Below are 27,311 nucleotides of genomic sequence, written 5' to 3' on the forward strand. Positions count from 1 at the left end.
AAAGAATTTTATCTAATTTATATGGGCACCGTCTACTAATCTTAAAATCACTATCGATTAATAATTTTTTGATTCAAGCGGTCATTCATCTTATCTTAACTGACAAATAAAATATTTTTTCAGGAGCAAATCTAGTTCTTCTTCCTTATTTTTCTTGGATTATTTTTTTTAATTGACTATCATTTTTTTCTCTTCTTATCTTTTTTATGAAACTTTTTCTCTCTTCTTGTCTTTTTTACGAGACCACTTATATTGATGAATTAGAGATAGAGAGAACGAGAGTGGAACCGTAATCTCTCAATGACTATCACGTATCCACGTCTCGTGTTCTTATACATGTCCATCATTCAGGCGAGAGAAGACGAAGTTATTTTTATTTTTTCTCAAAATATATTTTTGGATTTTATTTTTTTACAAATGATAATCTTGTTTCCAAATAATGTCCAATATATCTATGATCAATCCAAATGAATTTTTTTTTTGTTCATTACAGTGTTTTTTAGCATGTTATTTTGATCACCACAATAGAAATACCATAAAATTTACTTAAGAATATTATAAGTCACCAAAATAGAAATATCAAAAACTTACTTTAAAATATTATAAATTTGATGTTATAATGATCAAGAACAATGACAACTATCAAGAAATACTATGATGTTACTCATGGTGTTTTTAGCATATCAACAAAAATACAATAACATTACAATATTAAAACAAATTGTAAGTTAGACAAATAAAATCAAAACATATTAAAAATATTTGATATATATCATAATAGTTTAAAAATAACATCATCCAAATAGGGATAAAAAATTAGCTTGTTATAATGTTTTAACCACCATAATAAAAATACTATATAACTTACTTAAAAACACTATAAACAATCAAAATAAACTTATAACCATTATCGAACCAAGTACAAGTATTATAAAATTATAATATTTTAATGATTTATGAGTAATGACAACTAAAAAACCATAATATGATTCTAGTTATAATATTTTTTTATTAATTTTAAAATATTTTCAGCGCCTCAATAAGAATACAGTAATACTATTGAAAAAAAACGTAATGCTATTGAAGAACATTATAAACCAATCAAATAAAAATACTGTAATGGCTCAAAACTGATAAAAAAAATTAGAAAAAAAATATTATTAAAGTTGATAAGAGATATTTTGAGCATTACTCGAATTAGAAAAAATAAAACGGGATGCTTGGAAAAAAAAGAAAGAAAAATGAGACTTTTATGCAAATTATCTTATATATATATATATATATATATATATATATATATATATATATATATATATATATATATTCTTTTTCATGCTATTCACATGTTAGTGAACAAATATATCGTGGCTGATAAGTCGACACAGTTTGATCTACAAGTCAATATCGGGAGCCTTTTGTTAAGTAAGCTGAATGACGAGGTGGGCATGTGATCGGGAATGAGTGCTTGTTAGTGTTGGTCGGGCTCCAGTCGATTGATAGCTCGTTCTTGTGCGTGCATGACGACCCGGTTAGAGATTTTTATGCAAATTATCTTTTATATATATATATATATATATATATATATATATATATATATATATATATATATATATATATATATATATATATTATATTATATTATTTTTCATGCTTTTCACAATTGCTACTGAAATTTGTTTATCCAACAAAATTTTTAATCACAACAAGTCTCGAGTGAATTCGTGACGTAAGTCGTGGCACAAGGAGATCTCCGTCCGTGACTGCCTGCCACCGAACCTTCTTTCTCGATCTCCTGACGTCTCCGCTCCATCGCCGGCGCCCTCCGCCGCCTGGCCCCTCTAGGTTGCGCTCTTGTCGTCGTCGACGACGTCGTATTCTCCGGTTTCGTCTCATGTTTTCACCCTGGCTTCATGGCCGCCGTGTCCTCTGACGATTGGCTTCTCCATCGAAGGACCGCCACTTGCATCTTTGTCCCCGGAGGAATAGGCAGGCATTGCCGCGCTTCCGACCGACGCCGTTGGTTTGATTTCTTTTTTCCTCCCCTTATTTGGATTGTGAAATTAGAAACAATCTTGCTTGCATATCACTCGTCTGCTGAATTGACTGTTTGAATGTTTGGTAGAAACATCTCTGTGAAAGGCATTTTTTTGGGTCCTTTGTGATTTTTGTCTTGAATTGTTTCCAAACTGCGCAAGGAATTATTGTCCTATTATCTCTTGATGCGCGCAGATTTATGGTTTCTTGGCTCGCTTATATGCTATTTATCTGCTGATCTTGATGAAGGATCCTCAACATCGGGAAGTTCATAAAGTCATTATGGTCATGATTATGAGAATACGACTAAAAATGTTATTCCTTTGATTCACACATCGGTAGTGCTGATTTAATCAAGCATAATGGACTTGCACACTGAAGGATTTATGAACAAGTAATGAACGATGCTTTCATCCCATTACCGAGGTAACTTTGAAGCCAATTTGCTCCTTCTTGAAGCTTAATGGATTCAGGTTGTTTTCTGAAACTAAGCACCATGAGACCTCTAATAACCGGTTGATTGTGAAAGTTGTTTAACTATTGTGTAGCCGAAGTAAATGTGACACCTTGATTTCGATCCAGGTTGGAAGCAAGAGAATGGATATGATCAAATATAGGGTTAGATCTGCCTCCTACACAATTATCTCAGGCTTATGTATTTTGGGTCATGTTGTTCTAAGCTCGTTGTATTACGGTTCCATCATTTTTTAGATATCCATATGCTGATTAACCTTTTTCTATGCACCATACCATTTGTACACGCGCGAAGGCCAGCAAGTAGATAGGGCATTACAAGAATATTCGGATGCCGAATAACTTTTTTCTATGCTCCAATTTCTTTGTGCACGTCCGAAAGCCAGCAAGCTGTTAGATACTACAGGAAATATCTATGTAGTCGATCCGAAGTAGTTGATGTTGTTGTTGTTGTTGGTCCATCATAATTTCCTTTGCTCCTTTATCTGTGGGACTCTACCCAAGTTCTGTTTACGATTGACGCTTGAGGTCTTTTTTATCTTGTAAATAGCATTATATAGAAATGTTCCATGATGTATGTATTATATTCGACTATGTGAAGTTCAGTTCATATTCTTCCTATGTGTAGATCAGACTCCCCATGCTCGTCTTTTTTATATGATGTACTGTTTTCATAAGATATAAGCAAAGCAAATTCGAGTTTTGCAAACCAATACGCAAGACAAAACCGAACCTACTCTGCAAACAAAATTTTGCTGTTCCATCTGCATGTGGTTGTCATTGTTACTGCTATTTTCTATATGCTTCCTGTATCCTACTCACTTTCAGTATTTTTCTTAGGGCAAGAATGAACTGTTCATTTATTTTTAGGGCAAACCCCAATATCCAGTTCATCATCTTCCACACAACTGTAGGTTCTCTACTGGTGGAAACGGTATGCCTGAGTTTATCACCTTTTGCTTTAGATTGCAATTGCTGTAGCATAAGTGTTGTTCAAGCCACAGAGCCATGTAAATTTTCTTATTTAGGACCATGTCAAGATCCATGCTCTTTTTTTTTTATAGTCTGTATGTCAGATTATGTAGTCCGATATGAGAATTTATCTTTGTCTTATTTATTGAGAAAAAAATTCAACCAATATCTCATAATATAATCTGTTATACCGAACAGATATTTTAGTCACGTCTGTTTGTTGAGCACCTGACACTGACACTTTCTCATACTACATATCAGCTGAGAAAAAAAAAAAATGGAAACTGTCTCAATGAACCCTTATAGTATCCATAGTTAAAAATAAATGTGTTTTCCTATCCTTTTTATTTCTTCTTGGATCTAATTTTATCCCTGTTTATCTTTGCCCTCACTGTTCCCAGCACTAGCTGCTTATTCTTGTATTGTATGAAACTATTGGGTATTGAAGGTGTACCACAAACCTTAATTGTCTTAATAATAAAACAAGTATAAGCTGTAAATTTAGCTCAACAATCATAATTTGTCATGTCCATCATTTTTCATTGTTTTTATCGACACTAATTTGAGTCTTCATGATGTTGAATGTTTTCGTTGATGTTGAATGCTAGACCAGGAATCGATTTGGAATCTGCTCATTCGGATGCTACAACAGGCTGTTTAGAGCAATCAAGTCAACCAAAGTCTCAAGCTCCATTCCAGTCTCAATAGAAACATACAAGAAAGTGCTTTCGGAATAACTGCATTTGGAGACGATCTATGATTTGGATGTGGATGTAGCATATAAGTCGAGATCAAGGATGCAAAGATGTCTTTAGGTGTTTCTCTCTGATCTTTTCTTTCTCTACCATGAGAGTGATTTGTAAATTTCACATGTAAGAGAAAGTACTGAACACTCTTTGATTTGTTTCCCAGTTGTAATGGGCTCCCAATGTCCTAAAGCTAAAAACTGGGTTAGCATTTGTCTCTCATGTACTGTTAAAATGCATAATAAACTCAACATCTCTGTTCTTGTTGTTGCAGGTAATGTTCAAAGAACTGAAACAACTTTGTAATGGAATGGTGTGGACTTGTGATCTTCTTTTGAATTTGTTCTCCTGTTCTTTGATCCATGTTCATAGCAGGATGCTGGTCATCTTCACAATCTGTTCTCCTGCACAACTGAGCATTTAAGGCTCATCTTATTCTACAACTTTCTGATTCCCAAGGAATCCCACTTAATGCAACTAACAAAATTTGATATGGACTGCATGTTTGAACTCAACAGATTAAAAAGCTCCTGTGTTTGATAATGTGGACTAAAATACTGTTCCTTCATATTAAATCCAATAAATCCCATTGTTAATGCCTCATAACCTGTGATTTGGGACCCTAATCTCTCCCTTCCAACCCCCTTAATAAGTCAGATGAAAGCTCAAATCATGTACGGGACACACACAGCTGCTGCATCCCTGCGAAGAAGGCCTCTCTTGACTCGCATCAAGCATCTGAATCCCTGGGAAGATCCCCCTCACGGTTTCCTCGGGAACTCCACCCATTCCATCTTCAATCCAATTGTATACATCAGCCAACTTAGATCTGTACTTTAGCCTTTGTTGCTGCAGTGAAAACTAGCAGCAGCTCTTCCCACAGCTATTTACCATTGATGTAGCCTAGCTTAGAAAGAGAGACACAGAACACATACACATACATATATATATATATATATAATATACAGAGAGAGAGAGAGAGAGAGAGAGAGACGGCAATGCATGTGCCTTGAAGAAAAAGTAGAGGAGACATGTCGACCGAGCGGCAAAGAGGCAAAGCTCGGATTTTTCTTCAACGTGACGACGACGAAGTTTATCTCTTGGGTACATGGAGTTCATGGCATCAAAGGATGAGATCGATGTAGCAGAAGAGAAGCAGAAAGAAGACAGATGTGGGCAGGTGCCACGACAAGAAGAGAGCAAACTGGTCACAGTGACGGTCGGGTTTTAGGAGCTCCTACAAGAAGAACAACCCCAGCTTCGCCATGTTCCACAAACTAAACTCCTTCACCCATTAGCGATCTCTACATGTAAAGAATGAGCAAGATCAACATGTAGCACTAAGTTGGGAAATGTTCTGTTGGCATGTAAATATACACCTTGTTGCATGGATTGATGTTACTGCCCTACTGCATCATTCATGGTCTTTGGTGTCTTCCACCATTAATATCTAACGCCAGTCCTCAGTTGCAGGTCATACACTAATACAAGCTCAGTTAATCTCGCTGCAAGTGTCGAGTAGAGTCTTTAGGAAACAATGTTGGAGTGCAGACAATACATTATGAGCGAAGGTCAACCTTGGTACATCAAGATGCAGTCCGAAGTACACATGAGACTATGACATGATCCCGGAACCCTACATCAGAGGCAACTGTGCACTGGTACTGTATGTTGTGTAGAAGATGCCAATGTTTATATGATATCAGTGGCACATGTAAACTTTTATTATCATGTCATTGTAAGATCAATCAATGGCTGTTATTTATGTCTTGTGAGAGTTACGAACTTGTTTTTAGAGTGCTGCAACACTTCATGCAGTTGTTGTAAGAGTTCTCATATTTGAATACTGATTGTAGCAAGCAGTGTGCATATATATCTGGTTGAAAATATTTCTGATTAATTATGTATATTTTTATGTTTCTGCTGCACATTATAAGACAGTGTATTGATTACTGTAGTTCTTTGCTTATCTATGGTTGATAAAATATTATATTATCATTAATATAAACAATATGTGATGATGGACACATCAAGACTGAGTTGTAATTGTTAAGAGTGTGTGAGGTTGCACCTGGAAAAGGGAGAGAGAGAGAGAGAGAGATAGAGAGATGGGTTTGGTCTGCTCCCCACTGCAAGACGTATCTATGATGGGAGTCATGGAACGAGACCCGAGGACAGAAAGCTAAGACCCGGGACGCAGACGTAGAGACACAGTGACAGAAAGAGACAGAGAGAGAGAGGGAGAGAGAGATGGGAGGGTTTCTCTCTCCTTTCCTCATATCCTATATTTTATTTGCTATTCTGTCGACGCATAAATAAATTCTACTACGCACAAGGCCAAGCCCATGATGCTCGTTTTAATCTGCACACCACCTCGTTCTTGGGTCTGGGAAGGGAAGCGAGGGGGGGTGGGAGCTTTGGAGTTTGAGCACCAGGTAGAGTCGAGAGGGAGACTGGGATCCCAGCGAGTCTCTCATCATTTCCTTTCTTGGTTTCTGGGTTGGATTTATTTTTTTTTTGGGTGCCGATCGAGTACATGTGATGGAGATGAGCGGCTGGCTTGGCTTCTCCTTGTCCTCCTCCAGAGGGGACGGCTCCTGCTGCTGCGAGCAGGACCAGTTCGGAGGTGGTGGAGAAGGTAGCGGCGGTGGAGGAGGAGGAGGTGATGATGGTAGGGTTGAGCTGGGGTTTGCTTCTTCCAATCCTCTTGTTCTCATGCCTCTGCGGTCTGATGGCTCCATTTGCCTCATGGAGCCGCCACATTTGAGGCATACTCCTTGTGCTTCAGGTAGCCAAACTGATCGATTTCCTCCTCTTTGGTAGTCTCTTCACTTTTTTATTTGTATATATTATTACCCATTTTTTCCTCTAATCTTTCATTTTTCTTCATGACTGGCTTTCATATTTCGATGTGTTTTGGCCTTCGACTAGGGTTTATATTTTCCTTCTTGTGTTGTTGTTTGTTGTTGCTATATGATTTCATCTGGTTCTGTTTATGGCTTCTCATGCTACAAATCTTTCATTGTAGTACATAGCAGCAGCTCTTGTGCAGTTGCCAATCAACAAAAGATGATCTTAGTTGGTATTCCTGCTTGTGCTTTGTTCCTTTTCCTTTCTGATATGGTGGTGTAACTAATTGTTGCCATGTTCTTTTACTCGGTTTCCGATCTTCCATCATGTAATCATCTCGTCTCCTTTGACTGCTTTCTGATGTTTCTCCTTGTTTGACTCGGTTGATTTCTTTTCATCATCATTTCCTTTCGGTCCTAAAAGCTCTCACTGATTAGGGTTTTGCATTGGTGAGGATGTTGATGCTTCCTTCTCCCGAACCTCGATCTAGTTAATTCAAGAAATGATCTTGAGGAATATATGACACATCAAGCGGTGGTTGCATGTAGATTGGAAGTATGGTGCAATTGCCACCACCACCGACGGCAGCTCCAACCCAGAAGAGGAAGGGCCAAAGTTCGAGGACTTCTTGGGTGGCTACTCTGAGCACACCAATGAAGAGAGTCCAAACCTGCAGCAACCCATCTCCCACTTCCATGCCATGTACCCTGGAATCAATGTCAACATGCCGCCCTCCATCATCCCCGCTGCGGAGGGACGAACAGAGGAAGATGTGCATGACCCGTATCACTACATCCAATCCTTCCACCCGTTTCAGGATCCCACCACCCTCCGGCCCTCACCACTCGCGACGGATCCGATCTACAGCGTGGGAACGGACGGCTCCATCTCCATCTCCGGCATGAAGTCGTGGCTCCGGCAGAACCCGTATGCCCCGGAGAAGCAACCGGCCGACGGCGTCAGATCGCTAAGCCTTTCGATGAGTCCTGGTTTGGGTTTGCAATCTGTGCCTCATGAATTGGCTCCGGCGGAGGCTGCCGACGACCCGAGCCGCTTGAATGCTAAATCCGCAGCTCGTGAGACGGTTCCCCGCAAGTCCATCGAGACCTTCGGGCAACGAACCTCGCAGTATAGGGGAGTCACAAGGTGGGTCTCCGTGAAGACACGGTGGTGTGGTTTCCTCGATTCATCCTCGTTGCTATGTCTTTTGCTAATGAACGCTGCAGGCATAGGTGGACGGGAAGGTATGAAGCCCACCTGTGGGATAACAGCTGCAGAAAGGAAGGCCAGACGAGGAAAGGAAGGCAAGGTAGCAACTCCTTTTCCTTCGAATCCCAGTCGAATGCTGTCTTTGTGAGTGTTCTTTAGGGAGGTCACTAACTCTTGTCTTTCTCTCACTGCTTTGTTCGCTCGATTCCCGTTCCTTCCGGCAGTTTATTTAGGTAAGGGAAGGTGATGTAGTGGCATTAAAGCTTGGTCGGTTGAATTCTCTCATCAACCCATGTACTGATTTATGTTTCTCTGATGCCGGCGATGTAAAGGAGGGTATGACAAGGAAGAGAAGGCAGCAAGAGCATATGACTTGGCTGCACTCAAGTACTGGGGACCAACGACTCACACAAACTTACCTGTAAGTGGTTCCCAGTCCCTGGCATCGTTACAGCTTCTTTGATCCCCTGTGGTTGCTCGTCGCAGCTGAGCACCTACGAGAAGGAACTGGAAGAGATGAAGAACATGAGTCGACAAGAGTTTGTGGCCAATTTACGAAGGTCTTGTTCTTGGCACAAGCATGCTGGTTTTCTGCTCATATGAGCTCGCTCGCTCGCTCTCTCTTAGCCTTTCCCATGTCTTCTTTTGTTTCAGGAAAAGCAGTGGATTCTCAAGAGGAGCATCTGTTTATAGAGGGGTGACGAGGTCCTGTCAAGCCCAACTTTAGCATTCGTTCAACTCCATCTTTTTGGTTTGCTGCTTTGCAGCTTTTATCCTCAACCAATTACTCGGTGCCATGATGATCCCCATGCTTTCTCTTGAGCTTTTTCTCTTTCTTCTATGTTCGCAGGCACCACCAGCATGGTAGATGGCAAGCTAGAATCGGCAGAGTGGCAGGCAACAAGGACTTGTACCTTGGGACATTCAGTGAGTTCCTTCTTCATGCATGGAATCATGGATGGTTCTTCTGGCTCTCTTGTTTTCGCTCGATCATTCGCTACATTAGGCCCAACGAATGCATCTAATGATCTACAATTTGATGTAAATTGTGACGACGCAATGCATCTGCAGGCACTCAGGAGGAAGCCGCAGAAGCCTATGACATCGCAGCAATCAAGTTCCGGGGACCGAATGCGGTGACAAACTTTGACATCGGCAGGTACGACGTGAAGCGCATCTGCTCGAGCAACCATCTCATCGGCGGTGATCTCGCCAAACGAACGCCGCCCAAGGACAGCAGCCCCATGTCGTTGGAGACAGACCACCGGCCGTCTCCTGCCGTCACAAAGTCGGGCATTGCAGGTGCTGATGATGATTTCAGCGACATGTTATGTAACCCCAAGCTTGACGACACTTCGAACCGGCTGCTGGTAGCCGAGGTTGCACCGGTGGTTTCGTCTTCTCCGGGCAACCCCATCTCGTATCACAGCATGTGTGGGGACTTCTCTCAGGCATTTTTGTACCCTACTGCAATGAAATATGAGTGTGGGGATGGCAGTAGTAACGGAGGTAATGGGGATGGAGGAAGCATGAATTGGATGGTGGCAGCAGCTCGGCCTACAGAACTGCCAGCAGTCAATCAACTTCCAATGTTTGCCCTATGGAATGACTGAGTAAAAGCTCAAAGCAGGTGGGTTTTAGGTATCTTTTTGGCTTCTGTCTTCTACCTTACAAAGATGACAGCAATTTTGAAGCACAGTTAGCTGTGTTCGGTCTACTGGTGACACACCCTATCAGATCTTTGTTTAGTAGACACTTTTGACATGTCATTTGCTTCTACCTTACGATTAAGAAGATGACAACAATCCATGTAATGAATGTTTCAGAAGTCTTTATCCTACATTACAGTTAAAAAGTGTTATGTTGATGCGTTCATCTTCGTCGAGAGGCAGATCATGCATGCTGCTGCTGCTGCCGAAAGGCAATCCGAACTAGCAGGGACAGGAAGAGCTCTCGCAAACGCTTGTGCTTTGTTGTCTCTTCTATTTCTGGGGTGGATGGTATGATGTGGGTGGTGATGTGTTGCGTTGTTTGCTTTAGTATTTGGAGCTCTAACACCAGCTGGTAGGAGGCAGCCAAGACTTATGTTCCCCATGAACTTTCTGTAACTGGTAAAAGGTCAGAGATCGTCTCTCTCATGATCAGAAGGAAACCCCCGTAAAATAAATGTTATTTGCGTGAAGGATTTGTTGGGATAGAGGCATGGGGAGCACAATCCAAGAAAGAAGAAAACAAGTCCTCATTCTATAGGCTTTACGGTGAAAAGCTGAAAAGAACATGGCAGAGAGACGAGACACTATTTTAATGCATTATTGACTAGAATCTTTATATTCAAACCAAAATCAAATAATGCGGCCCTCAGAAAGATAAACATCACATACAGATATTCTTTGAAAGAGTTGGGATTGGTCATTGATCTTTTAAGGAGAATTCCTCAATCATCATATTCTTAGATCAATTATTGGGATTGTAAGTTCCTATAAATCTTATTAGATTGATAAACTATTAGATCAAATACAAACCATTTAATTATATATATATATATATATACTATTTACAATCTTTAGTATTCATAATCCTTATTTTTTATTTTATTATAATATTTCTAAACTATCTCTTTATAAATAAACGTAAATATCTTTTTTTCTCATCTTTCTCCTCTTATATATATTTTTAAGTACAATATTGAGAAGACGATTGAGCGGTATTAGAATCGGTGGTAGCGAATGACGTCAATAATGCTAAGATGAAATAAAGGATTACGAGAAAGAAACACAAAGGAAAAAATAAATAAAATCGATAATGCTAAGGTTATAAATAATAAAATAATTTTTTTTATTTTTTAAAAGATTATCAATAATAAAAATTATAAATAATAAATAAAAAGGGATCATAAATAATAAGCTTCATAATAATATGCTAGTTTTTATGCATCCATGAATTTAGTAGAATGAATTCTCAAAAAAGTCTCTCTTTTTAGATATATTTTGAGAAACACTTTTCATTTTCAAAATTTTTAAATAATATCCCTTTTTCACATAATGCCTGAAATATCTTTTGTCAACTATTTTTCGCTTATTTTTCTTATGGATCGATTGATTTTTTTAAACATAAGATTTTTTATAATATTTATATAAAAATATTATGTTATATTATAATATTTTGTAATATTACTAAAAATACTATAATATAATATAAACATATATATTATAATCGGATTGATTGATTCTCCCTTATCAATCGATCATAGATAATAAAAAAGAAAACAAATATTTCAGATATTAAGTGAAAAATCTGTTTGAAAATTTTAAAAATAAGAAACGTTTCTCGAGAAAATAAAAATAAAAAAAAGAATTTTTTTCGAAAATTCGTCCAATCTATTACGCAGTTCTAATGCCATGGAAGCCTTTCTCTTCTCTCTCCTCATTATGTTATGATAGGATCGTGCAAAGACGTCGAAGACCACAGTGCATGGTTTGACTCGGAGGTGGCGTGGCGACGGAAAGATTAAAAGGCGGGTTGATGGCCTTACCTTGCGTGCCTCATTTGGCAAACGCCACCTCTCCTCTTCTCTTCCATATTGAATGAATCCGTCTTCCTGCTCCTCTTCTCACCTTTCCCATGCCACACTGCTTTCTTTGTTTTCGTGCACCTCTCTCTCTCTCTCTCTCTCTCTCTCTCTACAGGGCACTTTGCAGACAAGATCTAGAGGACAAGATACCCTCTTCCTGCTATCTAATACATGTCACTCACGCCTTCTCTCTTTATGAACAGCAACAGAAACCATTCCCACAGAGTTCAGCATCCCTGTGAGCCAAAAGGCATTACATATTGACATGCTACTGTCAATATGAAAAGAAATATTAATAATATGAACATAGTAATTTTCAGATGAATGCACAGTAATAATAATATATAACTTGAGATCAGAATCTCATGAACTTGTACAGGTGTTGTCAGCATCAACCCTGATGTAAAGTTATAAGATATATTATACGATTTGACTTACAACTTAATCCAACTATGTGAAAGATTAAAAATACATGTAGAAGCGAAATGTAATCTCCTTGTGACAGTGGTGACAAACAATGCATAAACTATGAAGAGAATGATTATATATTTATTCATTCATTCGTGATCTTCATCATCATGAAGCCACTACAGTAATCTTTGCAACTCTAGAATAAAGTAGCCACATTAATCCTTCTCATGTTATATGTCAATGAGAGAACCATCCTCCTTTTATGTTTAACCATAAGGTGCTCAGGGCAAGAGCAATAAAAACGAAGCAGCGCAGCATTTCCAAGACAAATGCATGCACCATGCATGCACACTATCTCTCACTTCTTCTTCCCTAGCCTTTACTCTCTCTCTCTCTCTCTCTCTCTCTCTCTCTCTCTCTCTCTCTCTCGCTCCCTCTCTCAATGTTACATGCCTATCAGAGCTCAAAACATTATGATAATGTCTTACACCTCTGAGCAGGTGCATGAACAAGGACCGTCTCTACTTCCAATCATTCCTCTCCATGTATTTGTCACCTGTGTCTTCAATTCCAACATGCAGTCACACTCAGATCCCCACCTTCCCCCACGGCTCTTCCTCACAACTTCCAACCCTGTCTGTAGCACCAAAATGGCAGCATGCAAGCCATGGCCAAACTCCTTCCCTTCGAGATTGCCTTGCATGGGAAGGAGAGGGCAAAAGAGAACCCACCTACAGCTTGTCCTTTGCCTCTGTCCACGAACAGTCTCATCTCTTTACACCCAACAGCAACCATCTCATCTTGCCATCAGCTTTTGACATTGTATATGGAATAACAGTAATTCCGGGGTACTGTAATGGACATCATAATCCTTTCACAGGGATCTTATTTTGTCATTCATGAACATTGAGGTAAAAGATCTCTCTGATCACTGTATGATAAGAAGTGCCACGATTGCTATTAATATCTCATTCCTACTTATCAATTAAAAACAGAAAATTATCCAAAATATAAAACTGCCACAAAATAATAATTTAATATTACCAGCAATAAAAACCCAAGTAATTAGAATATTTTATCATTATTTTTATGCTAGTAATTTTATCATTTTTCTCATAACAAAATATTACAAGTATCTACGAGGAGATCATTCATAGTTTATCATTTGTTTTACATGTATAAATATCGTACAATTCAGCCTATGCTATTAATTAAGATGTTACCTAATTTTGCACCTATACGTAAGATCATTTTCTTACATACATATCCTATAACATATTTATGCTTAAAATCTTGATAATAATGTATATATATATATATATATATATATATATATATATATATATATATATATATATATATATATATATATATATCCAATCATTAAGATCATTCATATATGTAATCATCCTTAATTACAGTTAACATTAGCTAATTTAAGTTCAACAAAATTTGAAGTGCTAAAAATGTAGCCGATATTATTATAATCATAATGAGTCTTTAAAGGGTGCTAATATAATTTAGAGTTTTAATTAGGAACCAGATGATAGTTGATTAGTGAAGAATCAACATGTACAAGAGTTCTTAGCTTTGACACTGATTTTGGATGTGTATATACATTATATATATATAATGTTGTTTTTAAGAATTTTGGATTACAATAGTCGTATCATTTATTATTGCGTTGACTCATATATCATAAAAATATATATAATTTTGTTGAGAACTCAATTACAATATTTCTTTTTATTAGAGATTATAATCAAATGATGTTTAGTGGTATCCAATCAATTTTTGACACGTGAAGCCCAGTCAGAACTGAAGAGCCAGTTATCCTATTAAGTCGGATCGCAACAAAATAGCTCAAACACGTGAGCAATTCGTGTCGATCCTCGTCCGAAGATTTGTGATTTGATGCGTTTCTCCTTCGACATTCGATTCATGCACAAGGAAAGTGCGCGTACTTCTTCTCCTTTCTCCGCCATGAACGTGCAGTGTTTCCCGACTGTGAATCTTTTCCTCGATTTCCTTTCTTCCTGAACCTTTCCCTTCCCATTTTGGAGTTCATTCATCTCACCCTCTCTCTCTCTCTCTCTTGGAGAATGTTATATAAGCTGTGCAAATTGCAGTTCATCTCTCCTCTCGAACCCCATCCCGGTAACTTTCTTCGGCATTCATTTATTTGCTCTTTCTTCAACCTACATGCAATCACTTGAATGCGAAATCTTGATCACTTTGCATCGTTGAATGCTGTGAATTCAGGTACCAGGTTGATTGAGTTCTTCAGAAGAGTGAAGCCAAGCTTGAAGAACCAGATCAGGATGGAACAAGATGGCTGTGTGATGATCAAAAAGAGTTCGATCGTCAAACCCTTAACCTGTCATCTTTGTTCGGATATCATCAACGACGCGACAACGATCACTGCATGCCTGGATACATGTAACTATAGCTATCATTTCATGCTTGTTTCTAATGATCTTCTTACCTTTCCTTGTAGAAATGACTCCTAGATTTGTATTCATCATTCCAAGTTCTTATCATCACATCAGACTAATATATATCCTCCACATTGCTGCATCAGCTTGTGTTGTTCTTCTTTCGACATCAAGATTTAGATAAGCTTATGCAAGAACAAACCACTAACCTCTAATAATTGGTTAATCTTGTAGTTTGCAAGGGTTGTATATATCGAGCTTTCCAGGATGGTACATTGCACTCTTGCCCGAAATGCCATCAATACTTGGGTCCATCTCCTCAAACATATCTGAGGTAACGTAGAACTTTTTGTAGCTTAAGTTCACTATATGCAATGTCAGGGCTACTTTTAATGCTATACTTCTTATCACATCACATATCTTTGTATTCTTTCATGAAGCACAAAACTATAATTATATTATTATATAAAATAAATTTAATATTAAAATTAAAATTAAAAAAGATAATGAAAGACTATCCATATCTTTCGTTGCAATGTCATTTAGAATATCTTTATTTGATTCATAGAACATGCTCTATAACCTAATTCATAGAATGTAATAAAATTAATATTCATAAATGACTCATCTCTTCTCTTTTTCTTTTTCACATGACTATTATAAGTAAGAAAATATAAATTAAATAAAGATAATAATAGATTTATAATCTCATTGTCTTATATTGAACCCCATAAGGTTCTATCTATTTATAAGCGATAGCAAAAGGTTTATGATAAATAATTAGAAGAGTTCGTTTAATCAAGATCATCTCTTAAGGATTTCTATCATAAATAATTTTTTTATTAGTCAATAACTATAATTATAATCCAATCAAATGTATAATATACCTCATATAATTAAATATGCTAAAGATATAAGCAAAATAGGTTCGCTTAATTTAGTATTAAAAAAAGCTCACAATAAGTTAATAGTTTAATGTATGTCAAAAATCAAAGAATTAGTTAACTTAAGCAACATTAGAATTCCAAAACTCACTGTTCGATCCATCGAAATAATTAGTTAACTATACACCATTTAAAATAAGAAGAGAAACTTCTATGATTAAACTAAAAATTTTTGAAAAAATCTTTTATTCATGTCATAAATTTTAAAACAAGTCAATAAATATAATAATATTTTATTAAGTCTGATTACTAATATGAGTCATAGTGATTATATATCATCAATATTTCTTTTTATGTATCACAATACTATTAGTCTTTCCTAATTTAATTCATAATTATTCTTATAATTTATTTTATTAAGACAATCACATTATGATGTTCAACTATAATATGTATATACATAAATATATATAGAGAATAATAAAAATAAATACTTTTAATTAGGTAAAAAATATCAATAATAATATCCACTTAAATATGTATTATCATATCTCTTATGAGTTATTCACAAACCTTATTCTAAGAATATATTTTTTAAATATTTTAAACTACAAAGCCTTCTAGATCAACAACTATCAAATTGGTACTTAGGTTTTGATACCTTTTGTTTCTAGATTTTTTTTAAACTAACAAGTAGTTTATCTTAATATATTTTTGGAACCACTATAGTACTTATCATCCATAGATAATAAAACTATTATAGTATTATCATAAAATATTTTCAGCAATTTGATAATTCAGTCGATCACACTAAGACCTTAAATGAAATTTCATAATCATAAAACTTGATTTCCGACCTCAAAGTATGTCACAACTTCAACTTCAATTGTTGATGATATAATAAGTGATTATTTTACACTTCTTTAAGAAATTATCCCTTAAGCTAATATGAATATTAGTCCTGAAGTAGACTTTCTATTGTTAAGATAATTTATAATATCAACATTTGAATATTCCATTATTTCAAGCTGATTTGATTTATTATATTTGAGAATATAACCATTCATCCTCTATACATATCTCATTATTTTCTTTATAACTTTTAATATTCCATTCTAGGGTTGCCTCAGTATCCACCCAACATTCAAACTGTAAAATTGATATCTGATTTCATATAGATATAAGCACAGATTTTCAACTATGCATATATAAGAAATATTATTTATTTGATTCTTTCAAATTCATTCTTAAGATATTGACATTCACTAAAATTTTCACCTATGATAATAGTTATCTCATTAACTAAACAAAGTTGCATACTAAATCTCTCTAACACTTGATCAATATTTTTTTTCTTAGATAGTCACAATAATTCTTGAGATTTATCTCTCAATATTTTAATACTAATAATATAAGCTACCTTATTCATATCAATTATCTTAATATTCTTAGTAAAAAATATTTTTGTTTTATACAATAAACCACATTTACTATTGGCAAGCAAAATATCATTTCTATATAATACCAATATAATAAATTTACTCTTATTAACCTTCAAATATATATACACTGATCAATAATATTTTTCTCAAGTTCGAAAGAAGTAATGGTATTATAAAATTTTATATATCATTATCTAGAAACTTGTTTAAGGTTATAAATAGATTTTCTAAGTTTATAAGCCTAACTTCTTTTTTTTCCTTCTTTGCGAATCCTATAGGTTGATCTATGTAGATTTTCTTATCTAAATCTTCATTCGAAAATATTATTTTTACATTCATATGATATAATTTAGAATCATAATAAGTTACTAATGTCATGATGATCCTTATCGTGTCTTTTATAGAAACTAAAAAAAAATCTTATTATAATTTATATTTTCTTTTTAAGAAAAATCTTTGACCACAAGTCTAACATTATATTGTATAATATTACCCCTTGAGTCATATTTTATTTTAAAACTTATTATAATTGATTATTTTATATTTATTTGATAATTCAACGAGTTCCTAAAAACTATTATAGTACATCAATTTTAACTCTTCTTTTTTTACGTTGTATCACCTTTCAAAATTATTATTTTTCATATATTGTGAAAATGATAAGGGATCTATTTCGATTCCTATGTACTATATAATCACAAAAAAATAGAGCTCCTTTTCCTTTGAGATTTTCTCAAAATTATTGACTTTGATTATTTTATAAGATTATTAATAATGATATTAACATCATATAATAGTTTATTAATGTTATTTTGTTATTCACCCACATCAATTCATTCAATAATCTCATAAATAATACCTCTTGAATAGGAAATGATAAAGAAGCATCAATCCATATCTCCTTTATATTAAAAATAATCTTTCAAGATTTTTTACTTTTATTGATTTTATCATTTTCTAGGAATCTTGTATTACCATACTGTATTATTCTCATACTATAATTAGGTTAATAAAATTTATATTCCTAAGATTTTTTAGATAATTAATAAAATAATCAATCAAATCTATAGGCCTTTCAAGCAATACTAGGTCAAGATTTAATATACCCAATGTAAATTGAATATGCTCTAATAATTTTGAATAATTTGAGTAAGAGAGTGCAAGAATATTAAAAACTTGAGAATGTATGAAAATATCACTATAAAAAAAAATTAATGTTTTAAGTTTTTATGAATTATTAATATATTTTGGGATTATTCTAATTTATTAATTATGTATGTCATTGTGAATATTATTTTTTAATATTATTTAAAAAATAATTATTTAATATAATTAAATAAGTCATTGGTCCAAACCATATTGATGACAAAAGGATTAATACAATAATATAAAATAAAATTTAAAATATTTTATAAATAATAAAATATTTATTATAATTCACATCTCACAAGTTTATCATCTTATGCCATTTTGATAGCTACTATTTAGATAAGACTTAGAGATATAAGTTAAAATAATATTCATCAAATTTTATTAATCTAATATATACAGAAATAATTCAATAATAATAAAATAATAACTATAAAAATTATTTAATATTAATCAATATAAAAAACTCATATGATTATTATAATTATGATAAAACATAAATCATATCTTTATGTGAAAAAAAATATTCTTTCGTAATTTTAAACATATACATGGGAAGAAATATACAAATATCTAAAAATAATAATTAAAATTTAAATATCATAATAATAAAAATTACTAATATTTCATATGAGAAAATTATAAAAAATTTATAATTTATTTTTTTTGAAATGAATAAGAAATAATCTCCAAAGTTTTATGGTCCCTTCATTACCTCTTCGACATCGCTCACAATGATTGGACCAGCAATAATAGGAGGCTACCACCTATCGTAACATCGTTGCAACAATGTCATGGCCCACTGTAAGGTCGACGATCACAATAGGTTGTCACCCTCTACTATGCTGTCGCCGGCAATAGTGATAACTCCACTACATGTAGTAGGTTGTTGACCACCCGTTACACTGTATCGATAGCAACAGGCTACCATCTATGACAACATTGATAGCATCCCTTCCAATGCTCGACACCTTGCATCGCCATGGACAACAAATCAACCACGATGGCCCGTCGACACGTATCAAGGTAGCAACCTCATGTATACGAGGAAACTTGCATCGTTTGCATGCAAGTGAGAGTGATGACAAGAACACAATTTTTATTCAAAAATATATCTATATATTTTTACGATTTAAGATATTTTATTTTAAAACAACTAGTTTTGATATCAATTATAAGCATAAAAATCATAATCATGTTATTATGTGGAATAAACTTAATGTTAGAATCTGAAATCAAATAGCAACAACACCGATCTATAGAATACCTTTTGATGTGTGTACTCTCGGATTTCATTTTGAATATCTTTACTTGATTTTCTAAACACAATCCGATCTATAAAATATAATAATATTGATTTGTAAGGAGAACTATCCTCTTCTTATCCTTTATAGAACCACTATAAATAATAAAATAAGGATTAAATGGAGATAAAAATAAATAAAAAATCTCATGCATATTATCATATAATATTCTTGTGTTGAGTGATGTCTTACTTATTTATAGGTGAGAATAGAATGTCTAAAATAAATAATTAAGAGAGTCCTTCCAATCAAAATTACGAATTATATCATAAATAATTTTTTTATTAACCGATAACTATAAATAAAATCTAATCAGATTTATAATATATATGATATAAGGTAAAAAGATGAAAATAAGATAGATAGACTTGATTTATAAAATAAAAAGAAAAGGATTCCAACAAAGAATAGTTTAATGTATATAAAAAATTGATAGATCAACCAACTTAATCAGAATTAGCATTCCAAAACTCATTGTTGAATCCATCCAAATAATTTCATCTATTCTGTAATTAACTGTACACCATTTAAAATAAGAAGAGAAACTTCTGTGATTAAACTTATAATACTATGCTAAAGAACATCTTGTGATAGATTTGCATTTTTCTAATGTCACTGAATTTTCTTTTCAACAGACCTGATCCTATGGTGCAAAACTTTAGAAACAAAATCTTCATGCATGAGAAACCAAAAGCTGCACCTTCCTTGAGCCGTCAAAGGGGTAAGTAGAGATTTCCATCAACACTCATTTACTCATATATATATATATATATATATATATATATATATATATATATATATATATATATATATATATATATATATATATATATATATATATTAGGATGTACAAGATTTAAAATGAATGGAACATTTAGAATCTATTATTAAGATTAATTTGGCTGGTTTTGCAAACTTGAAACAGAAGTTGAAGACAAAGAAAATGGGAAGAGTACTGTAAAGACGAAGGATGCAGAAAGCAAGGATGCAGCGTCAGCTTCGGTCGGGGATTGAGAAAGCATTAATGGATGGAGTGGAAGAACGTAGACAAAGCTATCAGAAATTATATGAGAAATTATCTGAATGAATCCACCACATTCTGTGTGTATCTATAAATCAAAATGCCACAATAAGATGTTGCATGATCAAGGAAATGATCTCTCATGGTATATATCCATGCAAGTTTAGATACATTTTAGAAGACAGTGTTGTGATTATATATATATCATGTCATATAATTGGAAGAGATATTTTCCAAAGTATATATCTACTATTGTGATGGAAAATATATTAATGGTTAAACATCATATGTTAACAGTTAAGCATGATAGAAATATATATCATCTATTATGTCAATTATCATTCAATGAATAAACATTATATGAAAGTCAATGTAAAAAAAAAAGGTCCAAGTCAATCTTCACTATAAAGGTCGAAAGTAAACCGTTCTAGATTAACTTTCCCTATCATCCATATGGATAAAACATAACAGCGAGACATTAAAGTAATTACAAGTTGTTCATTCCAAAGTTATATATAAAAGATAATTCTCATTACTTTTCCTAAAAAATATTCATATATATAAAGATATCTTAGTTACTACTTGAGCGTCAAAAAAATTGATTCAGAAAATTTTCGCTAACATCTATCTTAATATAGATGATGCTCTAAGAGCTCGACACCTTTCATCTCAAGCCACCTCAGGGCTATCGTAAAGTCACCTCGGACACTCTTATGATCTCAAGTTTGGATCATAATTTTTCTTTATACGCGTGAGCAATAGAAAGAAATAGATTATGACTATAATTTTTTTTTTTTTGCTAAAGGTTAAGAATCTCATACTACAAATATTTTTTTTTCGGACGTAAAATTTTTTTCTCTCATCTCATTTTAACTTAGAGATTTGATTTGGAGATTCTTCACATCCCCTAAAAAATTATTGTTGAACAATCTCTAAAATGTATAAAATTTAGAATTGAGGGTATATAATTTTCATAATTCAAATTGATGATTTATCTTTGAACTAACACTAGGAAGCTTGAATTTTGATAAATTAGGGTGATGGCTGACACTGAAGACTACATAATGTGTTGCTTGATGATTAATATGATTATTATTATTAATTAATCAACACTTCGTACGTGGAGTCCAATCAACCTCCGAGATAGAAAGTCATAGGATCAATCATGCCCTCATTATTTATCCTTTGTAAAAAAAATAAAAATAAAATTATTTTCTCTTATCCAACATGCTACCTTATGAAATTAATAGTATACATCTAGTATCAAAACTAACATGTCTATTATAATTAATTTGATCTTAAATATTTTAGAGTGATGATTAAAAACTTATTAAGTTAATAATTTAGTTATCTTTCTGAGTCTATAAATAATATTTTTACACATTTAATTTTATTATCTTGTAAATAAATAAGATATTTAATCAAAGTGCAAAATGAGACTTAGCATTGTTACCATTGACGTAACGGACTCAACAAATGTGCTACATCGGAAACCCGTTATATTATATATAACGGATGTTATTAACAGAATAGGGTTAAGTAGCGGTGTCCTCTCCCGCTCTATATATACATCCTCTTGTGACCGACTTTGTTCCTCCCCGACGGCGATGGCGGCTGGAGATTGAAAGTCTCGCCGTCATCTGATGAATCCTCTGATTCCTCATGGCACCGTTTCTCGTTAATGTATCGGATAGTTCTTTCTTTGCCTCCCTTGTTACTTGGTTTCTTCTTGTGTTGGGGGTTTCCGATCGCTTTTTTATGTCTGTAGATCGTTTTTGGGTTTCGTTTGGGGGTTTGGGCTTTCGGTACGAATGATCGAAGGCAGGATGGTGTGTATCGGCGTGATGCTATTCTACCATGCATTTCTTGCCGAAAGTGATTCCTGCTAGATCAATATTGGGGAAAATGGGCAGTTGGTATACCCTAATCTTGCAACCGGTATCTCGACAATCATTTTCCTTACAACCGTACTAAAAGCAGTACCGTTATCGTTCTTTTTGTTTTTTCTCGTTCTATTAGGATCTCTTGTTGTTCCTGATCTTGAAGGAGGGTTTTTTATGGTAGTTGACGACAAGGTGGAATTAGGCTCAACTTTTTCGGGTTATGGTCATGTTACTTTCGGCATTTCGTGATAAATTAAAAGGAAGTGAAAATGAGGTCTTTCACATTCGTTTTTCTGTAGAAAAAGGAAAAATAAGCTGTGGAATTCTTGGAAAGGAAAATTAGTCTTACATTGGTGAAGGCAAAAATGTAGGTAGTGTTAAAAGTGAAGATCTTATGTTTAGGTCTTCTATGGGCTTATGCGACGTTATTTCTTAATCAGCAATGATATGTTTATTTGTTTTTCATATTAGAACTTTTCTCCACCAGGTTAAATTTTGACGAAATTTGTTGACTTGGACTTTGCCTTAATCATTCATCTAATGCCAATTGTTTAATTCTGATTGACTTGTTCTGGAGCAACATTTGAGTAGATAAGCTTACATTTTTGGACATTTTCATTTTTCAGCGGCATTGAAATACGTCTCCCTTGTTACTTTGACATGATGATGGATGGATAAAATTTGTCTGGCAACAAATTATTTTAAATTGACATTTTGTATGGTATGTTTGAAGAATTGAACGATCAATCTAGATGGCTGTTTCACAGTTGATTACATTGGCTCTAAGAATGGTTATTTAATAGTTGATCATTAACATCTTCACCTATACTGTCCTTCTCCCTCTCGTCACTGTGGCATGCTTAGTTGTGTTGAAGCATAAAATTTATGGACTTTCCACATGTCTTAAACTAAATGTAAATAACTGATCAATACTTTAGGAGCTTCATGCTTTGCACTTCCTGTTGCACTACTTCCTCCTAGCCATACACTCATTTAATTCCTTTGATCTCCCTTTATATTTGTATCAAGTTATAATTTTCTTCTTTTATTAAATATATATATCCGTCTGCATTAAGTGGAAAGAGGATAAATAGTTTGACAATTGGTCAATTTGACTTTTTTCACATTAGTGTGACAGGTTTATGTGCAACATTTCGATTGTTGTATAAACCTGTTCCATTGTGAGGCAATGGAATGTATAAATTGATTATTTCATAAAAGGTCTATAGCCTATTTAACAAGTATAATTCTTATATTCTAGTTCATGTCCAAATTCAAATCCATTGTGGTGTGACTGGGGCATCAATTAACCTTCTTCCCTAAGTAGTTTGGTAATGGGGTCTTTATGTTTTGTTGACCAAGAAATGTGGTATTTATGATTTCTTGTCCAAGAAATGGTGTGTTTATGTTTTGTTAACCAATTTTATTTTCTTAGAAAACTCTTTTGATGATTTTTTATTCTCTTTCTAACTAAAAATTATGGTGTTTTGCATATATATCCTTGCAAAGTTAGGAAACAACATATTTGTTATTACAAATTTTAGCATAAGATGTATCTCTAAATATGAAATTTATTGCATATGTTGTTTGTCTTCAATGCCTTCAAGTTAACTGTGATTAACGTAGGTTTTTTGTTCTTTAAAGCAAGGTTTATCGTATCGTATCGTACCGGTGTTTCGATCCGGGCTCGGTATGGTACGGTACCGGTGTATCTGGTGGTACATCAGGGCGTATCGAGCGGTACACCTTGGTGTACCGAATAATTTTATACTTTTCATACTGTAGCAGTGCTACAGTATAGTACTGTAGCATTGTAGCATTGTAGCAGTATTGGGTGGTCCGTGTATCGGTAACCTATCGGATCGGTATGTATCGCCCGTTACGAGTGGTACGCTTCGGTATATAAAGACTATATAAAGACTTTGGTCATGATGACTATATAACCTACAGCATTTTGGTACTTTACATTTTAAAGACTATATAAAATGTAAAGTACCAAAATGCTTTTTCATAGCTAGCTAGCATAAGGTCTAGCATTGATCTATGTATTTGGTCATGATGAGGTGCTTGATTTTTCTGGCCAGGTTTATATAAGTTTTCATAGAAAGGTTAATTTTTTCTTAAAGTCGGCCCCACTTGTGGATGATTACATAACTTTTTTTTCCTCCACTAAAAATATTATGTTGTGTGTTGCTTGCTAAGTATCACTTTCTATATTAAAATGATTTTTTATGTAGAATCAGTGTTAATAATGGTGTAATGGGCCAAGCCATGTTTGTTTTAGGCCTCGTCCATATGAAATTTATTTATGTGAGCTCTGTTCCAACTGAAAACATTCTGCTACTCATCTAGCCATTATAAACCACACAAAATTAATAAATTTCTCTAAATCAATGCTTTTGGAAATCAGTTCAAAAGTTACTTAAATCCATAATTATGCTTAAAATGTTAATTGTGTTTAATAAGCTAAATGACCAAACCAGGCTCACCCATTGGGATGAGAATTAATTGTGTTTTTCTTTTTGGTACTTGTCTTTCCAATTCACTTAAGTTAAAGCGCCTCATCTAGTCACACACTGAAAGTATTTTGGTAGTCATTTAGGTTGAAGTTATTAGATTAATTATCCCTTCAAGTTGTGTTTAATAAGCTAATTATCACGTAAGATTGTGTTGTGGCAATTGTTATCAGAGTTGGGTCATGGTGAACCGTTTGAGTAAGAAAGAGAGAACAGCTTGTGGAAGGGTAGCTGGCATTGGAGTACTTGTCACGTGGAGCCATCATTGGGTTATCTCACATGCATAAGTTTAGTTTTGAGTTATGTTGGGCCTTGATGAGGACGTCAAACCCTTAAATGGGGGAGATTACAGCACTTATATTAGTCTCACATTAGAAGTGTGCTAATACTAAGATTGACTTGTAAGGATGATAGATTTAGTATTATTAATTTTAGTTTAATAGCCGAAGGTTTAGGTTCAATGAAATATATAGTTCAATTATTCTGTCTCCATCAGATTGTGCTAATAGGCAAGTTATCCATCAAGTCGGATCCTGACACAAGTCAGATTAGAGTCCCTAGTTGTGTTAGGAGCAATTACTTGGTGTCAAAAAGATATCCAACTTGAGCTTTCAATGGGTTTTGGTGTATGCATAGTTTTTTTTCTTTAAGGTGTCTGGATTGTTCGGTTCACAAATTGATAAGAGTTGAAATTCGTGGGTGCCCTACCCATTGTCATTCTTATATGGCAGGGTTTCCCATGGCAAAATGTTAATTAGGTTTGGAATGGTTATATGTATGTAAACAGGTGCCCAAAGATGAGTTTGAGACAGTTTTGCACGGTTGAGTAGTTATCCTTTTTGTTGTCATTCCTTGGTGGCAATGAGTTCATTTTTTCGAGTACCCACACTTACCTGACTAGTTTAAGTCAGACCAGTTTCTCTCTTAATTGGGTGGGGATGGTTTATGTATTGAAATGAAAACTTGAGCCAGGCAGGTCTGCGGTAGGTTCTCCTGAAAGATTGTCCCTTTTTTTTGTCATGTTGAAAATAATTTGGTCACATTCGAGTTTTCCATCATTGGACTTGTGCTGGATGGAAAAAATGCTGAGTCTATTTTCCATTAAAGGGAATGATTCCTTTGGACTGTTGATGCAGATCGTACTGTTCTTTTCTTTTTTTCTCTGGGTTTTGGCTGGTCAATCCAATTGGTTCCACTTCATTCCCCTGCTGTGTTTGAAGATTAAATGGCATAATTGCTGATTTGGGGGAGATCCTGTATGTGATTCGCGCCATGTACATTCTTTTTGATAGAAATGTTTCAGAGTTGGTTAAGGTGATTTATAGCTTTTGTAGTGGAATTCCATGATGAACAAGATACTTTGTAGACTGTTCTCTTGCGATGTATCCATGATTTAGATCCTTGTTTGGCTTTTGTCGAAATGCTTTATCCACTTTTTAGTGATGTCTTAAGTTTTTTGTGGTCTCGGTGATGCGAGTAACGGAGATCGTCTATTTGTATAGATGAGACTGTAAATGTGGATCTTCCTCAAACCTGCAATTGCTGGAGCCTTTGTACACTGGGCTGTGTTTTGTTAAAATTTAAGCCTCCCTATGGTGTCCAATTTGTATCCCAAGAAGGATATGTACTGAGACAAGTCAACTACCAGCTGTGGCCCATTAAGCCTGTGAAAAACAAGGCTTCCCATGTTTGGGCCATTATGATCTGAGGATAGGATGATCGGATCAACTGCCAACGACTGATTCGCCAGTGCCTTGGATGCTTGTCTTCGATTTATTTATAAGCTATAGTTTTGGGAAGCATCCTTGAGATGTCACACTTTGCCCCTTTAATGTGGACATGTGGTTATGATTGTTCAATATTTATCCCAATAAATATTGCATGCGAGAAGTTCTTATTCTAAGTTTAGTGGATTCTGATAGCTTTACTGAAATGTTGAAAAATGCTTGAATCTCTGTAGGTATGGTCCCTGACAAGCTGCTACAGATGAGAGTGAGAGAGTACATGGCTTTATATGCATGAGAGGGATTAATGCGGCAATGTCAGATGCAGACTGTGGTGCTTTCAACCCTAGCAGGCAGGAGCTGTAGATATGGTGGGTGCTGGTGCACTACTGCAGATGCCGCACAGCTTCAAGTAGTAGCTTGTCTGCTCTGTTGCTGGTGGAATCTGAAGCAGGACACTCACCAGGTACTGCCGCAACCACCGCCCCTCCCTTCAGTGGATATATAGATGTTTCAAAATAGGTTGGCAACAACACGCAAAGATCTCAGGAGGATTATGACGAAAAAGTAGAGAGTAAAAGATTGTTCTGAAATATGAATCAGGGGTAATGGTGTGCTGATGTAAACACCCTAAAGTACAAAAATATTAGATTTAAGTAAAAGAAGTAGTACAATCGATAGTATGA

The 27,311-nt window shown here is 34.6% G+C and overlaps 1 protein-coding gene, 2 long non-coding RNA genes and 1 other non-coding gene across 4 annotated transcripts; all 4 read left to right on the top strand.

The window, feature by feature from the left end:
- Nucleotides 1–1,709: 1,709 nt before the first annotated feature.
- LOC135628295 (uncharacterized) lies at nt 1,710–4,504 on the top strand. The gene is made up of 3 exons (XR_010492817.1): nt 1,710–2,020; nt 3,349–3,442; nt 4,089–4,504. It is a non-coding gene; the product is annotated as an uncharacterized LOC135628295 (long non-coding RNA).
- Nucleotides 4,505–6,625: 2,121 nt separating this feature from the next.
- Nucleotides 6,626–10,140, top strand: LOC103995048 (AP2-like ethylene-responsive transcription factor AIL1). The gene is made up of 9 exons (XM_009415542.3): nt 6,626–7,014; nt 7,625–8,222; nt 8,303–8,385; nt 8,510–8,518; nt 8,618–8,706; nt 8,772–8,845; nt 8,940–8,990; nt 9,136–9,212; nt 9,357–10,140. The coding sequence occupies exons 1-9, from the start codon at nt 6,768–6,770 to the stop codon at nt 9,896–9,898; spliced, it is 1,770 nt and encodes a 589-aa protein (XP_009413817.2). The 5' UTR covers nt 6,626–6,767; the 3' UTR covers nt 9,899–10,140.
- An 11,938-nt stretch (nt 10,141–22,078) lies between these two features.
- Nucleotides 22,079–27,311, top strand: LOC135628412 (uncharacterized). The gene is made up of 2 exons (XR_010492843.1): nt 22,079–22,185; nt 26,862–27,311. It is a non-coding gene; the product is annotated as an uncharacterized LOC135628412 (long non-coding RNA).
- LOC135630108 (small nucleolar RNA snoR135) lies at nt 22,321–22,469 on the top strand. The gene has a single exon (XR_010493633.1). It is a non-coding gene; the product is annotated as a small nucleolar RNA snoR135 (small nucleolar RNA).

The sequence above is a fragment of the Musa acuminata genome, chromosome BXJ3-1 (genome assembly GCF_036884655.1).
Source record: "Musa acuminata AAA Group cultivar baxijiao chromosome BXJ3-1, Cavendish_Baxijiao_AAA, whole genome shotgun sequence".
NCBI classification, from domain to species: Eukaryota; Viridiplantae; Streptophyta; class Magnoliopsida; order Zingiberales; family Musaceae; genus Musa; species Musa acuminata.

Excerpts from the sequence above, each read along its gene's own strand:
- LOC103995048 (XM_009415542.3), top strand. The coding sequence starts at position 6,768 with ATGGAGATGAGCGGCTGGCTTGGCTTCTCCTTGTCCTCCTCCAGAGGG. Across the intron at positions 8,846-8,939 it reads TTTGTGGCCAATTTACGAAG|GAAAAGCAGTGGATTCTCAA; the intron begins GTCTTGTTCTTG and ends CTTTTGTTTCAG. Across the intron at positions 9,213-9,356 it reads CTTGTACCTTGGGACATTCA|GCACTCAGGAGGAAGCCGCA; the intron begins GTGAGTTCCTTC and ends ATGCATCTGCAG.